At 36.4% G+C, this 16,892-nt stretch overlaps 1 protein-coding gene across 5 annotated transcripts in view; it reads left to right on the forward strand.

Annotated features, from left to right (window-relative positions):
* The window catches only part of LOC117170119 (zinc transporter ZIP9), a 181,103-nt gene that overhangs the window by 47,274 nt on the left and 116,937 nt on the right, over positions 1 to 16,892 (forward strand). For 3 of the 5 annotated variants that reach the window (XM_033356658.1, XM_033356654.1, XM_033356655.1), the window contains exon 2: positions 7,358 to 7,487. In XM_033356658.1, the coding sequence (XP_033212549.1) occupies positions 7,358 to 7,487 (130 nt within the window). The remainder of the gene's footprint in view (positions 1 to 7,357; positions 7,488 to 16,892) is intronic. The other 2 variants (XM_033356656.1, XM_033356657.1) reach the window with 1 other exon arrangement.

The following is a 16,892-nucleotide window of genomic DNA, read 5'->3' on the forward strand; positions in this document are numbered from 1 at the left end:
TTATGATTAGCATTACTGCACTTGGTACTGACTTTATTTTGACATCACTGCTGCCCACAAACTGTGAGTGCTGCAGTTAATTCAAAATATTCAGCACTTAGCATTCTAATGTTGCGAGAAGCGGGCAATTTATAGGATTGTTATTGCCGCACTTGATGCTAACCTTATCTCACATGGCAGTGAGCTCACTTTGCACCATTTCTTCACTGAAAGTATTGATTGTATCAGTTATGATAAAACATTGCGAACTTAAGAGTTCGACTGTTTTTGAGAAGCGCGCGATATATATCATTGGTACAATGGCACATGATACTGAGCGGTTTTTATCACTGTTGCTACCCTTAAACTGCAAGTGCTGCAGTTAATTCAAAATATTGAGCGCTTAGCGTTTGGACGTTGCTTTTAGTGGACGATTTATGGTACCATAGCACTTAGAACTGATTTTATTTCAGCACAACTGCTCCCTCAAACTATGTATATTGCAGTTAATTAAGAATATTTACCGCTTAGCGTTTAATCGTTGTTGGAAGTGGGCGATATACATTATTGTCACAATAGCACTTGATACTGATCTCGTTTTAGGACTGTTACTGCCCTGCAACTCTAAATTTTGAAAATAATTGAAATAATTGAGCGCTTAGCGTTCTAGCGTTGCTGGAAGTCGACGATATACATGATTGGCATAATAGCATCTGATACTGACCTTATTTAAGAATCATTGCTTCCCTCAAACTGTGAATGTTGCAAATAGTTAAAAATATTGACCGCTTCGCGTGCTAGCGTTGCGAGAAGCAGGTTGTTGAAATGACTATCGTGACGGCGCTTCATGCTGACGTTATTTTACCATTGCTGTTTCTCTCGAGCTGTGAGTGTTGAAATTAATGCATAAATTGAGCGCTTAGCGTTCAGCTGTTGCGAGAACCGCGCTGTGAGAGTTATCGGGATAGGCGGAGGTAATGTCGATTACATTCTAATGTGTGATTCTTATTTTGTCGTTGTTTTTGCTCTTAATGCTATGCAGATATATCATATGCATTGATTTTGTGCGCTTGGTGCCTTATATCGCTGAAACTGTCCTTTAAAAAAAATTTTTAAGGATATTTCATTGGACCCTTATAACCTGCAATATTAACTAGTTTCAGTCAAATTCACGGAAAGACATTTTCTCATCTATTGTGTGCGGGGTCCCTTAAAGTTTAATCTAAACTGGTTTAAAATTATTATGTAATTAAACTGGAAGCTGCCATACAAATTTGCTGACTGCCAAATAGAGCTTTTCCAGATGCTCATCGCCTACTTTGTCGAGACTTACACGTTCTATTTCATGGCCAAATAGCCCCTACCTCTACCAGGCTTGAAGTATTATAAGTCTGATTCCACTCGGAGTATACTCTAGATGGCTCAGCGTTGGTTCCCCTGCCCCAGGCATCTCATTTACTTTTTTTAAGTAAATGATCTGAAAAACCATGCGGAAGGAACGTGACATCATGAATTATATTATCTTAAGAATCGGAGTATGCGCTAGATGGCGTATATGATCCTTCATTTAGAAAGCATTGATTGTCCACAGTCTGACCTCCACTAAAGCAAATCCAAGGTACATAGTCCTCTGCACTCTACGTATGTTCATAATCAGTCTGGTTGACGATGGCTTCGTATAAGTGTCGTAAAGATATTACAAAACAGTGATTTTTCAGTAAACTGAGTAATACTCAAAATTCTGTGGCGAAAAACAGTGAATTTTTGATGGATGAATTTAAGGGCATGCTCTTCGGTGACCACGTGACCAAACTAGTCCCCGGTTATAAGCATTTTTGTTTGTGTTCACTGTGTCCACACGGATCGAGATATCGTGTTTAAAATTTGACAGATTAAATAAAAAGCACTAAAGAAAGTTTTTATACAACAATATGTTTTTAATTTTAAAGAAAGTTTATTTATAAATTAATAAAGTAGGATATTACCATTCGAGTTACAGCACTATGGAGATCATTTTTGTTTTGATGCATTTCAGATTTTTTGATTCTCGTATATTGAGCACTGACACCAATTTTAGACTAAATTGTCTAAACCTTGAAAAACATTATTATTATCAGAAAAGTTTGCACATTCGTTGCAAATCAAAAAATAAGTATCTGCACACACGTAACCTGTCATTATTTTTGGAGCATTTTTAGCGATTTCTAGAGAAAAAAAGAAACTTCGAACGTCGATAAAGTCGAGATCACGTTACTAAGTTCGCTCATGAAATTTTTGGGTAGATTAATTTTCATTTTGTTGGTCCTAAAAATAATGGATAAATTTCAAATTGGAAACATAGCACACCAGCAGTGTGCTAAAATATACTCCTCGGAGTTCTCCAACCAACTTCCATCACTTTTGTCTTCTAATTTTTGACGGCGGGACTAATTGTCGGACTCGCGTTGTCTTTCGCCCCCGGGCGAAACTTTATTTTTATCGGCTTTTTTATTAACTTAGAATTGTTTCACACCAGTACAAAAAATCCACAAGAATATATAACCATTAGAAAATTTTAATTATTTTCTGAAGATGCACATTTCTCAAGATGGGACTTGGACGGATTTTCGAGTATCACATTCTGAAATGTTCCTCGATTTTTTTAATAGAGGTATCTACTTTATCGACGTGAAAAGCTTATTTTATATTCCTATAGTATTTTACTAGAAAACTTTCTGCGTATTTATACACATTTTGATATATACAAAGTTCCTTAGTGTAGAACTTCGTAAATCCTGAACACGATATCTCAATCCGTGTGGACGTAGTGAGGACCAAAAAAAATGAAAATCATTTTATTCCCTAAACAAAAACTTCATGAACGAACTTAGTCACGCGATCTCGACTTTATCGACGTTCAAAGATTCTTTTTTTCTTCGCTAGAAGTCGCTAATAATGCTCCAAAAATAATGATAAGTTATTTGTGTGCAGATACTTATTTCTTGATTCGCAACGAATGTGCAAATTTTATTGCTTATAATAATTTTTTTTAAGGTTAAGACGGTTTATTCCAAAATTGGTTTGAGTGATCAATATACGCGAATCAAAAAATCTGAAATGCATCAAACCAAAAATTATCTGCAAAATGCTAAAACTCGAATGGTAATATCCTATTTTATCAATTTATTAATAAACTTGCTTTAAAATGATAAACGTATTGATGTATACAAACGTTCTTTAGTGCTTTCTATTTAATCTTTCAAATTTTAAACACGATATCTCAATCCGTGTGGGCACAGTGAACACAAAAAAAATGCTCATAACCAGGGCCTAATTTGGTCACATGGTTGCCGAACAGCATGCCCTTAAGGAATAAGAAACCGTAAGATTACTGGTTCTTAGATAAGTACGATATGTTAAATCCAAAATTCAAACTGTTCGTTATTATATAACCTGCCTGAAAGTGAAGTTTTTGATGTTCTTCAAACAAAGGAAATGGAGGACGTGACCGAATACTCAGAGAATTGTGTACGAAATACAAAAGCGTCACTCGTCGGGATGTGGAAACTTTTATTAGTGTGTGAACCTTTTCAACAGAAGCAGAAAGGTGTTAAGAAAGGGTTGGTCGTTAAGCCTCTATTATTTTCTGAATTTACCTCGTGCTGTCAGGTGCACTTCATAAATTGTCAATCTCATCCGGATGGCCTATATAAATTTATTCTAGTTTACTAAGATCATTTAACGAAATTTGTAGTTCTTGAAGCTCTGTAGTGAAAGCGAGCAGAAGATGTAACCCTTAATTTAATTCAGATTTTCACTCTACTTAGAGCACTTGCAGTATTATAGTTCAGCAACGGTCTGATTTGACGGTGAAGACTTATAACCTTACAGATGCAGAACCCTTTTTCAAGTCTTCGCAATTGGAAGCTGCTTGGCAAGAGACATTCGTCACCTTTCTTTTATACTACTATTCCCTCACGAGACTTTAGCGTAGCTTATTAAGGTCCAAATTATGCGAACTCAATTTAAAGGTAAATATACAATTGTATCGACTTATTATTGGTTCAAGCTTTATCAGTGCACTAAACTCTTTCTTTTACGCATTGATTCGTGTCGATATCTCCATTAAAACCGGAGATAATTTTTTCTTACATTAACAATTTTGGTGACCACAATTTTTGGTCAACAGTGATTTTCTCCAGATTTTTGGGTCTTACAACAACAAATTTTTCACCGACATACGAGAAATTGAGTATTCAATTGAGTATTCTGACGTAACGTGTTCCACATCGCAGTTCTGGTGCCCTATAGCTTCATCTCCAAATAATTGCCTAAAAGAGTCTCAAAGCGTCTAGCATCCCGTATGTATGATATATCATTTTACCTTTGCTATTTCTCATGCTCGCAAACTGTACTTTTACTTCTCTTCATATTTTTATAAAGCAGTTTCTTGCTTCCTTCAAGGTCGTTTTGTATTTTCTACTCTTCTTCGGTTCTGATTTTATCTTTACTTTCCTTGACCAGTCGTTTAAGTTTCCTATTTTTGTCTCTTATAATTGCCTCCCAAGTTGTCCTATCTATGCGTTCGTTTATCTTATTTTGAAATCTTACCGCACTTCTGGTTTCTGTAAATTCTCAATCTTTATTTGCGTTTGTTTCGCTTTTCTGGTGTCAGGATGTTTGTACCCACTAAACGCCGAAAAAGCTTAACCGATCTTGATGAAACTTTGTATACTGTGTGTAATTTGGTCCAACTTAAAGGATAGGATACTTTCTATCTCATTCAATTACCTCAATATTTTTTCATTGTTAATTAATTTTTTTTTATTTGCATACTTCATAAGTTTCTACAAATGGTGGTGTAAGTTAGTTTGTTGTCCGACACTTTAACATTTCACGTTATCTAGGTTGGGTAAGCAGCCAATAAATGGCGCCAAATACAGTATAATATAAATTCAACGTATTATAACTGAGTCACAGAAACACGTGGCCGGGGCTGCTAGTGTATATACTATGTATGCATATGTGTGTGTGTGTGTGTGTAAAAAAAATGGGTTAGAAAAAATCCCTAAGGTGTATTTGAAGCGAAGAAAACTTAATGACTTACCTGAAGACCCCGAGCTCGTCGATAGAAGCACTATACGGCACCTTTGCGCTGGAGAGACTTATACATACCTGGGCTTGCCACAGAGCCGCAATCAGAATGTGACATCTATAAAGAATACTCTCCGAAGCAAATACAAACGTCTCATTCGATAGATTTGGTCTTCTGAACTATTGGCGAATAACAAAGTATCTGCAACGAACATGCTTGCCGTCCCGGTAGTACTATATTCATTTGAAGTGGTTCCCTGGATAAAGAACCCTGGACGCGAAAGGTTATGCACTTGAACAAAAGCATGCATTCTAACTTTTCTGTACCGCGAATCTACATCTCACGTCGTCAAAGTGGTCGTGGAATATGGAATCTTGAATGTCTTAACAACAGGATTATTGACCCTCTTCTTAAAATGGTCAGGAAAGACGAAGAAGTGGGCAAAGGAGAGTTTCTGTACAAAGCAGTGCAGGAGGCTGCTGAAACACTCGGACTTAACTTTAGTATCAGCGGTGAGCAAAATGCATTAAATGTTATCTATCTAGAGTACTCACTCCTGAAAGCCCATATTAAGAAAGCACATAAGAAAAACTTTCGTGAACAGCTTCTTGATAAGAGGATACACGGCATCTTCCACAGAAACGCGGAGGATGAGTCAATGTCGTGTAAGCTAAGTTTGCTTTCCTTAAATCACCCGGTTTGAAGTCGAGCACCGAGGGTTTCATTTTGTCATGTCAAGGCAGTGTGATTTCCACCTTAAAATACCGTCGCCACATTTTGAGCCAAGACATTCCCGATGATAGCTGCAGGGCGTGCCATGCACACCCCGAGCATTTAGCTAACATACTATCTAGTTGTCCAACTCACGCGGGAACGTCCTACATTCAAAGGCACAATGCGGCACTAAGAGTGCTTTATTACCATCTCTGTCACTCCTATGGCATTCACCTTAATATCTCTCTGCTAAACGCTCCTAGGGAAATAGAGTCAATTGTCGAGAATGAGAAGTGCCGCATATAATCGGCGCTCTTGAAGGTGCCAAGCTTTCATTGGTTAATAGCCTGAAAAGCATCCCTGTGTGTCAACAATATGTTAAAACACTTGCGGGGAAAACGCAGAAGGCGGTCGTCTGAGTCGCTACGTGTGTGCAGGGTGCTCGATACTTTTGCCAGATCGTCGTATTGATTCCGTCACAGACCGTGACCACGTATCTCACGGGCCACGTATCTCTCTTGTCCTCTAGTTGATAATTAATACATTTTTATGTAATTCTTTATGAAATATAAGGAATTTTCCACTAAGCCCTTTGAATATCGTGTAATATTTCGCCAAAATCACTCATAAAACGGATACACTTTTGCACAGTTAATTATTTTTAAAAAATGTCCAGATGTTCCCGCAATGAATTCACAAGGTTTTATGGACGTGTTTAATACCATAATATTTATCTTTCAGTGCATTTATTAACTGCCAATATGAATAAAAGGCTACGAATTTCGGAAAAGTTATTCGCGCGCTCTTGCGTACTCGCGCATTTGGACTTGCAGGGCCCGCGCGACGTTCACGAGGCGCAGCGTGAAGCCACAAATTTCGATTATTGACTCTCCTTTTGCACTTTTTGACGCACTATTTTTGTCATATTTCTAAATTTAATGTATATTTGTATAAAATATGCATGCCAGATATACCTGAAATCTTGTGTAGGTGATTTGAAAATAGAAACATATGAACTCACATTCTCCTTGGAGAAAATATGCTTGATAAATTAACATTCTTATCTGTGCTGTAAAATGGCCACTTTAACCCCTGAATTTTGCGCAACGCAGTATTTTTTTTTTGTATATCTGGAGAACATATTACGACAGCAAAAGACTGAAAGGGCGAGACTAAATTTTTTTGGTAAAACTCGATCCGTCGAGTAACACTTTTATGAGGAGCTCCCATATATCAATACTATAAAAACATTTTACTCCAAAAAAAGGATATCTTTCGTACTGCAATTATATTCTTCTAGCATACTTATTGATTAGAACTTGTAGGTTTTTAAATTTTATCTTACTATTATAGCTTTACTATTATCATATAGTTTTGTCATGTTCAATTGTAACAATTTTTTTAAATTTTTTGGAGCATAATATACTTCACGGAAAATGTGAAAGGGGAAAAGAAATTGTTTTAAACAATGGTTGGCAAAAAAATGAACAAGATTCCAAAATTAAACGAGTTTGATTTTTTCTCAAGAGTAAATTTGAAACCGACATAGTTTTTTACATTGTTATAAACAAATTACTATTTTATTTTTAGGATAAATTACAGCTCGTCTCAGTCTTAGGTGCTGGACTTCTTGTTGGAACTGCTTTGGCTGTAATTATTCCAGAGGGGATAAGAGTACTTTTGACGTCTTCTGCCAATAGTGAATTGCAAGGTTCGCACGGTAAGATATAATATAAACCATATTGTTCACGCAGAAAATGCTACCTGAAATTTAACTTGGGACTTTGGGAGCATTGTGTGTGTGTGTGTGTGTGTGTGTTTGGGTTGGTTGGTTGTAAACAACCGCTAAAGATAGAAAAAACAGTACTTTAGTTTTTTGCTCAGTAGGGCTCAGAAATATATACACAAAGACGCGTTGTACGTTAAGATTCGTTCATTTGTTTGATCTGAAAAAACCGTCCAAAACTGCTTTTTTTAAATATGCAATTATTTTTGCAATAATCAAGCAAGAAGTTTCAAAATCTCAGAAAATATGCCTCTTGCCACTCTAAAAAAATATGAATAACTTCAGTCCAAAATAATCATTAGTTTTCATAAAAACTTATTTGTTATTAAAAAATGGACTATTGTTCAACGTCATTTCTACACCTCTGGCCGATAGGATATTAAGTAAAATAGTATATTTACCTCTACAGGAGTTGTGCTATCAAGTACATTTAGTGACAAAACGAGTTTTTAGCGTTAAATTGCATAAAAGTGGCTGCAAATACACGGTATGTTTCTTCCTCATAACAAAATCGGGATTAAATAAATGCGATAGGTGCTATTTTTCTGCTCATTTTCAAGAAAAAATGTTATACTTCAAGATGGGGTGGAGATAATTTTTTAAAAACATTTACTGTTATTACAATATTAAACAAATAAAGCTGAAATTTACATCAAGTATAGGTTAAGTGCTGTACTATTTTGTATAAAATTGACGAGACAATGCATTCTTATTTTTTTTGTCATGGTGATTTATTATGCAAGAACGTTTGATGCAGTCTATGGTGGCGAAGCGGGGGAGCCGCTGTCGCGTCCGTACGTTTATTACACAATATTTTTAATTTTTTTGGAATTTTGTTCCCAAAGTTATTTTTTCAGATATGAATCTTGAAAAGAATAAGGTATACATTGTAGTCAATTTAAAAAACAATAAATTAATGGTAAAATTAGAAAATATACGTAAAATAGTTTTAAACTAAAGGCAATAGATATAATTTTATTTGAGATCAACAACCAGCAGATTTTTAACCAGCATGGAAAGCCACTTCAAATTAAAAAAAACATGATACATAAATTTGTTCCTGGGATATTAAAACATTATTTTTCTATAATTGGTACGAACTTGAGCTTTATAAAATGAAAATTCGTTTTTAGTTCAATCTATTTGATACCCTATCGGCCAAGCATGTAGAAATTCTGCTAAAAAAATTCAATTTTTCAATAACAAATGAGATTTTGGGAAAAGGCATACTTTGAACATTGCAAAAATAATTTCAATTGAAAAAAAAAAAACAGTTTCATACAAATTTAATATTTTCACAAGTAGAAAAATCAACGAATTTTAACGTACGACCCGCAAAAAAAATCTGTTTTTTCTATCTTTAACGATTGTTTACATATGCACTGCTTCCGAATTGAGGGGTGTTGGGACGTAACCATGTACGTGCATCGGGACAAATATTTCAGGAGAGATAAAATCTTCTTAAAAATAGAATTTCAAAAAAGAAAAAATGAGAAAGTGCATCCGAGATTTGATGGTGCTCTTGAGATATCAATAAACGCGATTTTAAAGAAATTAATATTTTTCGAGATTCATATCGTCAAAAATCGGCTGCTGTTAAAACCGTATATCCATATGTCTATCCGTCGTACTTTTTTCCACAAATTTGTCTAAGATAAAAAATTAATTTTTCGTCATTTTTACATCTAAAAATGTAAATTAAAAAAATTTTAAAGCTTTAAAATTAAGTAATTCAAAATTTTTTAAATAAATAGTAATTGTTAATTCTTAATACAAAAGTTTTAAAAAACACTATCGCAACTGAATAGTAAAAATTAATTGCATTGGTATTATCAGATCGTAATAATGGTAATTTATTTATTTTTTGTATCAGTTATGTATAATAATATAATCAATTATTTAATTTCATTTAACAATTTTTTAAACTTTTAATATTGAAGAATTTGTTATTATGGATTTCAAATTGATTATGTTTTTAATATTAGGTAATAGAAACTCAAGCACGCGTGAATTTCTTGCTGCTTTTTAATTCAATTTGAAAATTAAATTTTGAATTATTTAGAAGTAAAACCATTTTTAGGGAATTTAAATTGTGAGTATAAAAAATTACAATTGCATTGAATATTTTATTTAACAATATGAAAGTAACGAAAACTAAACATTTCTTATTTTATTTCATAATTCTCAATTTTAACGTGAAGTTTCGAATAGAAATAAGGGTCTAGAATTTAAGGGTTCCCAGCGGCAAAAAATAAGGTTGAGGGTTTTGACAGTTCTGGGTCAAAACTGAGAAGATCCGAACTATTGTCTTGGGATCGCTTGTAGATACAGGATCTACCTTTGGAGACACCTGCGTTTTGAATGAACTGAAGCTCTTTTTTGGGTTTTATAAACTCTCCACTAAATCTTTTTCGTTTGCAAACAGCTTTTGTGTCTCTAGAAGGTCCAGGCACATTTTTTTGGCCTTTTACATTCATTTTTCACTTCAAGCTTCACTTTCGAGAAGGAAAACAACACCGGCAACATTTAAACGAAGGCTGAATATATTGAAGATGAATGCAAATGAATGTCGCGTAGGTGCACCCATGGCATATGCATGGTAATGAAAAATCACTAGTTTCAAGAACACTCTTCCGTTTCTAATTTGAATATATCGTTTCAGCATAATGTCCTGTACAATTTTAGAGGATTTTTAAGTCATTAAAACGTGCTTTCAACTAAATTGCATTTACATGGTTATACCGTGGCACCCTCCAATGGTTAGTTTTAAACGTATCGACTTTTTTCGAGATGCTAACACTACAAAAATCAGAAGTCAAATTACTTATGGCAAGATACGCCAAATCGACGCTTTTGGAGTTTGGATTATAAAATTTTCCATTGACCAGGGACGCCAACTGAACATTTTGGAAGCATTTATTTTTTAGAATTTTTGAATCTTTTTTTTTTTTGTTTTCTACCGCTTTTCCTCTTGTGCTTTTTGGGTCCTGTCGTTGACTTCAATTCTTGTAGCGTCTGCAGCATTTTACCCTGCTACGTACTGGGCATATATACATATACATAAATTCTTATAGCAATATCAAAAGTCCCATTTAATCACCCATTCTCAAAAACTTTTGTGCTTTAACAAATTTAATTCGGAATTTTTATTCTTTAAGATTTACAGTTTCTATCTCTTTTAAAAATAATTAGCATTCTTCCTATTTTACGAATTCTATTGCGAGCGTATTTTTATTTTTTACATCATTAATCTCAGTTCTTGTCGTGCAGTACGTTAACACAAATATTAAAGCACGTTTGAAAAAATAAGCACTCGTTTAAAAAAACTTATTTCATATCGTGTTATTAACCAAGTGAAAGCTTAGCGGTTCTATTTAGTTAATTTTATTGTTTTTTTGTTTCATATTTCTGTGTTAAACAACTTAATTCCTTTTTATTCGGCTTTTCGCCGTCTCATTTAAAGCCTTTTATATTGGTTTCCCTGCATTTTTTAAAACCAACCGCTACGCGCTGTCCTTAATTACTATAATTTTAAAAAATTTTGAATATAGTCTTTTTTCCTTCTTTTGGCTTTTTATTTCTTCCTTTTTTAAATGTTATTTCACATTCAGAAAGTATAATCCAGCTGTTGTTCATTCCAGCTGTCGTCCATCTGCGTTTTTTTGTTTTTTTTTATTGTTTTTATTGTTTGTTGATTTCTATCTTATAGCGGAGATACTGTCGGTTGAGAAACTATTGCTTCTACTATACAGTTTATGCAATTTAAACAATGAAGTTTGTTCTGGCTATTTGGGCCGAGAAGTTCGCTGAATTGGTTAGACCCGAAGAGATACGCGTAGCCGATATGAAATCTGGGACATTTTCTTATCAAACCGTTTCTGTCCTCCTGCTTATCAAACTAACTGAACAACTTTAGGACCTCGCTAAGGAATTTCGCTGTATTTCTCGAGGCCTTTTTTCAGCACGCTCGCGTCCAATCTGAACTGAGACGGTCGGCTCAGGGCACCAATCGTCAAAACGTCTCCACATCCGTGACATAAAGTCCGGACAAACCTTCTTTGTCGACCCAGGATCTGATATTTTCATCATACCTGCTGGTAAAAAAACAGTCAATTATTGGGTGGTTGCAGATGAAATGACCGTTTTTTAACTTAATTTAATTTTTTGCGTTACAATAGTTTCAAAACCTATGATTGGGGCCAATCTGTTGGCGCACTTCCACCTCGTCCCATATCTTCACAAATCCTGTCTATTTGGCTCATCGACAAGGCTTAGTGCCGCTAGTTTCACCAAAACCACAACCATCTTTGGTGTTCGTAACTTTGACAGATCCTCTGCCTAAACTAGAATCCTCGCGAAATTTCCCGACCTAACTGACACCCATCAGGCCTAGCTAAGAGCATCTTCTGATCCTCCAGTAGTTCTTGGGCCTCCCTTATTTATATGATTATCATCAGATTCTCAAAGCCCACGAGGACACCCTCAAAACAACGGTTTACATTCCTTTCGGGCTGTTTGAGTACACGAGGATGATTTTTGGTTTACGCAACTCCAAGCAATCCTTCTAGCACTACTTTCATCGTACACTTAGGGACTTTTGGGTCATCTCGTGAATCGCTACGAGTTCAAACCAACACCTAAGTTGTGGAGTTGCGTATGTTCATGGGCGTAGTTAACTTGTATTGTCGCGGTTTACCACGTGCCGCTCAATTTTAGGCTCAACTGCTCAGAATGCCAAAGATGCATTTGAACGGGTCAAAAAAGATATGACGAGTGCCACCCTTCTGGCACACCCTACCAATGAGGTTAAGACTCTTCTTGTGACTGATGCTTCTGACTGGCATGGGAGCCTCTTTCGAACAGCAGTTCGGGAGTATTGGAAGCCACTAGCGTTCCCTCTCAGAAATTCAGTCGCCGACTCTCTTTCAAGGGTTGACTCTATGCACTTGCCAACAGAGTGCAGACTAAATGAGCTTGCTGAAGCACAGACAGCTGATGCGAAATTCAAATAGATCATTTCGGACCACAAATTCTCTCTGAACTGGAAAACGATTCACCGAGGTTCCGACCACACCGCACTCTACAGTGATCTCACGAGCGAAACATTCTGACGCTACATACCATCGTCCCTTCGAAAGCGTGTTTTCAATCTGTCTCATAACATCACCCATCCTGAAGCTAAGGTTACAGAACATATAATTTACAAGTGGTATGTCTGACTGTCGTTGCATAGCGACATCGCGAAATGTTGAAAGGTTTGTCTGGAATGCCAGGCCCCTGGGGTCACGCGTCATAATCATCCTGGACTATCTCATTTCATCGAGCCGTACACCGGCTTCAAACATCTCCACATGGATTTTATTGGTCCTCTTGCGGAAACCGAGGAACACCGATACTGTCTCACGACGATAGGTTGCTTTTCACGCTGGCCCGAATCAATTCTTCTCAAGAACATAGAGACGAAAATAGTCTGTCGTGTTTTTGTTAACGGTTGCATATCGCGTTACGACTCACCTGACACCTTAACTACCGACTAGGGCAGAAATTTGAGTCCGGACTACGGCCTACCGTCCGGGCGCAAATGGTATAATCGATCGATTGCGTCGTGCTTTGAAAGCCGCGATCATGTGATATGGTATCAAATTGGTGGAGGGATTGATATCCCTCCCTGTCGACAATCTTCTTGGGTCTCAGGTCAACATCATGGATACTGATTCATCCCCCACAGAATGCCTTTACGGCACAGCCCGCGCTTGCGAGTTACGGGCAGTTTGTGCTCTTCGAGGATTTGTCCCCTGATCCGCAAGTTTTTTTCGAAAAATTTGAAGAGCGCAGGCTGAGAATCAAACCTGTTCTGGTCGCTGAGAAATATAAACGAACAATTTGTTTTCACAAAGATCTCAACACAAAAATGAGTCACCTTCGCCATTCAAGTATTACCTTCATGCAGTATTGCAACTTTCACTAGTCTATTTTATTCTTATTTTAGGAACTCTTTCTGTTCATTGAAATGCTACTTTGACTGGAAATTGTCTCCTTTTGAATGAAAATGGATAAGTATTTTCACAGTTCAGTGTTATAGGATTGAGATTAGCGATTTCGCCCGCGCTACTGCTTGTCAAAATTTCACATCGCAAAACGTTGGGAGATAATTCTAATACTAGTAATCTAGTCCCATTGCAAAGTCCTTCATTTATGTTCAGATATTGTATCAGCATTGTCACTGCGTATTTTTTCAATCGCAGTTCATGAGTTGGCAAGCTCGGAGGATTCAATGTATTCACATATTCCATTAGTATGGCCTCATGATTGATGTCTTCTTCGTCGGCGGTTGTTTCCGTACTATCTACACTGGTGTGAATTTTTTCTCTTTCTTCATGAAGTGAATTAGTGACTTTGCGATTAATCTCATCAGCATCTATTAGGTGCGCAACTAACTTCCTAACTTAGTTCATGAACCAAGCTTAGACCTATGGTGCACAAACCGTATTGACACATTAGTGATTTTGTTTTGGCGTCATATACTTTTGGTTGTGTGCAAATGTTTGATTTTGTGCCAAATAATCGTCATTTGCGGCAAGTGTTGATGCGTGAATATTCGGCTGAACCGAAGACTAGAAGCATGATCGGGCAGTCCCCATGACTTTCTTCTCTTTGGGTTGCTGTGATACATCAATTTTTCATCATCCGTCACCACGCGATGAAGAAAATCCTTTCTTGTTTGCTGCTGAAGCAGTTGTTCACAGGCAAAAAAACAACGCTCATATGGCACAAAATGGCACAAACCATAAGGAACCCAAGCTCCTTGTTTTTAAATCATTCCCAACGCATACAATCGCTTGAAAATAGCTTCGCGGGTAATCCCTAATGCTGAAGCGAGTTCTTCTTGCATTTGGCACGGATCCTCATTGAGAAATGCCTCCAACTTAGCGTCTTCGAAGGTTTTTGGCCTTCCTCTACCCGGACGGTCGTCAAAATCGAAGTCACCCTCTTTGAAGCGATGTAACCAATCACGGCACATTGTTTCACTTAGAGCAGCATCTCCGTAAACTTTTTAGAGTTCTCGATGCGATTCAGCTGCCTTTTTCTTCGAATGAAACAAGAAAATCAACACTTCCCGCAAATAACGATTATTTGGCAAAAAATCATACATTTCCACACAACCAAATGTATATGACGCTAAAACAAAATCACTTATGTATCAAAACGGTTTGTTTACCATATGTCTAAGCTTGGTTCATGACGTTTTGAATATGTCAAAATCAAACACTATATACATACATATTCTGTATTGTTTGTTTTTGATCATATAACCATATGTATCTGTAACTATATCAGAACTGATATCTGCAATACATCTATCGGGAATCTGAATACTTTCTGAATTTTCTTTTAAAGTACCATTGCCCCTACCAAGCAGAAATGAAGAAAACTCTTTTCCTTCTTGTAAAGCTCGCATGTTCTCCGATAAACAGTGCATTCTGAAACAGTTCCACAAAGTAATGAATTTGATTAATGAGTTTACCGTTTTATTGTGTGTTGCTCGTTCATTTACGGGGAGAAAATCCCTGAAGTCACCACGCAAAACAACAATCTTTCGCCAAATGTCAAATCATTAGATATGAAATCATTCAATGTTCTGTCCATGACTTTGAGTGCAGAATGTGGTGCCGTCGGTGCTTCGTACCAAATGAATACGTCTACTTCTGTCAATCTTTTTCCTTCTTTTGACTAAGCTGAAATGTTGGAGGTCAAGTCGGCAAATAAAGGCACTGTCAAACCAAGAGTTTTCTGCACTGTTTATCCAAGAGAAAGTAATGTTTCAGCAATGCGGGTAAAAGCCATAGTTCAAAAATGATTACCTTGACCTTTCAATAAGTAGAATACAGTTGTATAAACAGCAGTTTTTCTGATCCTCCTGGTCCGTCAATTTAAAAACATTTCCGAAGAGTATGACATTCTTCTGCAACTCGGAGAATCAAATGGTCAATTTCTTTCTCCTATACATTAGTTTATCGTGTTGGTTTTTTCCAATCGATATTTCTTGCAAAAGTTGTTCCTGCTCTTTTTCTTGTCATTCTGTTGTTATTTGTTCCATTTCGGGAAATTATCATAAATCCCAATCTTCTTTCTCTAACATCTCTCTTATTTGAGAATCAGCTCTCATTGTGCCAGTTCAATACCCGAATTGTCTGAAATAACCCTCTGATAAAGCGATTTTGATCTCTTCCCAAAGATCTCTTGGATGAACAAGTTGGCAATAAATGAGTATGCATACATAAAAATCATCATCATCATCTTCTAGAAGACCTCTTCCTAAACACCTGTTCTTCCTATCCTATTTCACTATTTACATTTCTCGAATTTTCGTAACTGGTTGGCTGAAGAGTTCAGTTTGAGCAAGACTGGCCGAATAAAGGCGGCCAATTACGTTGTGAGAACTTTGGCGTTTTCCCATCGATTAACCTTTTGTCCATCAACAAGAGTTACTTTTTTGAATACGTAATGTCGAGGAAAGCGGAGTACAAGTATTGCTTGCATTTTTATCTCGGTTATTCAACTGTAGGTAATCAAGAAGCATTGTTGATTTCTGATTTGGCAGATGAATAGCCAAAACGTGGACAAAGTGGATAATCATTTTTATTTATAGCCGTTTCGTGTTAAAAAGATATTGGAAAACGCTTAGAACATTTGCCGCTCACCGTGCAGCAATCAGCACGTGGACCATGCATTATATGCTTCATTAGAATGTAATGCCTATTTTTATTCACATTTGGATCGGAGATTTCAGCTGAAACGAATTGATCCACAACGTTGGGATTCATTATCTCGCAATTTGGTACGAGCGTTACCAACATACGAACAGGAGTTAGTCCGTGTTTTTGGAATTCGGTGGTATACACGTAAGCCATCACTTTACCAAATATTATTGGCCTGACAATTAGATCAATCAAATAATCCTTGTTTATATTGAATACTGTTGTGCGTATATCTGGTTTATCATCAACTCACTGACCAGGAATTAAGTTGTTCGCAATATGAGTACATGAAGGATTGCACGTCATCGTAATGAACAGATCAGGTTTTCCAAATTTCTGGACGATGGCCATTGAATCTTGATAATATTTCATCATGTTAGGTGGCGATCCTACAAACGACGAAGGTATAATTATCACTCGTCTGATACGTCCGCCAGTGTCATCTGCAGTTTTTTGCAAATAATCATTTAAACCCTGGTACGAGGGTAGTTCAATAAGTCCTTAGAATGAAGTGTAAAAACAATTTTTTTGGGGTAAATTTTTTTTTATTTTTCAACATAATCTCCTTGGAGCTCTATAC

The sequence above is a fragment of the Belonocnema kinseyi genome, chromosome 3 (genome assembly GCF_010883055.1).
Source record: "Belonocnema kinseyi isolate 2016_QV_RU_SX_M_011 chromosome 3, B_treatae_v1, whole genome shotgun sequence".
Classification (NCBI taxonomy): domain Eukaryota; kingdom Metazoa; phylum Arthropoda; class Insecta; order Hymenoptera; family Cynipidae; genus Belonocnema; species Belonocnema kinseyi.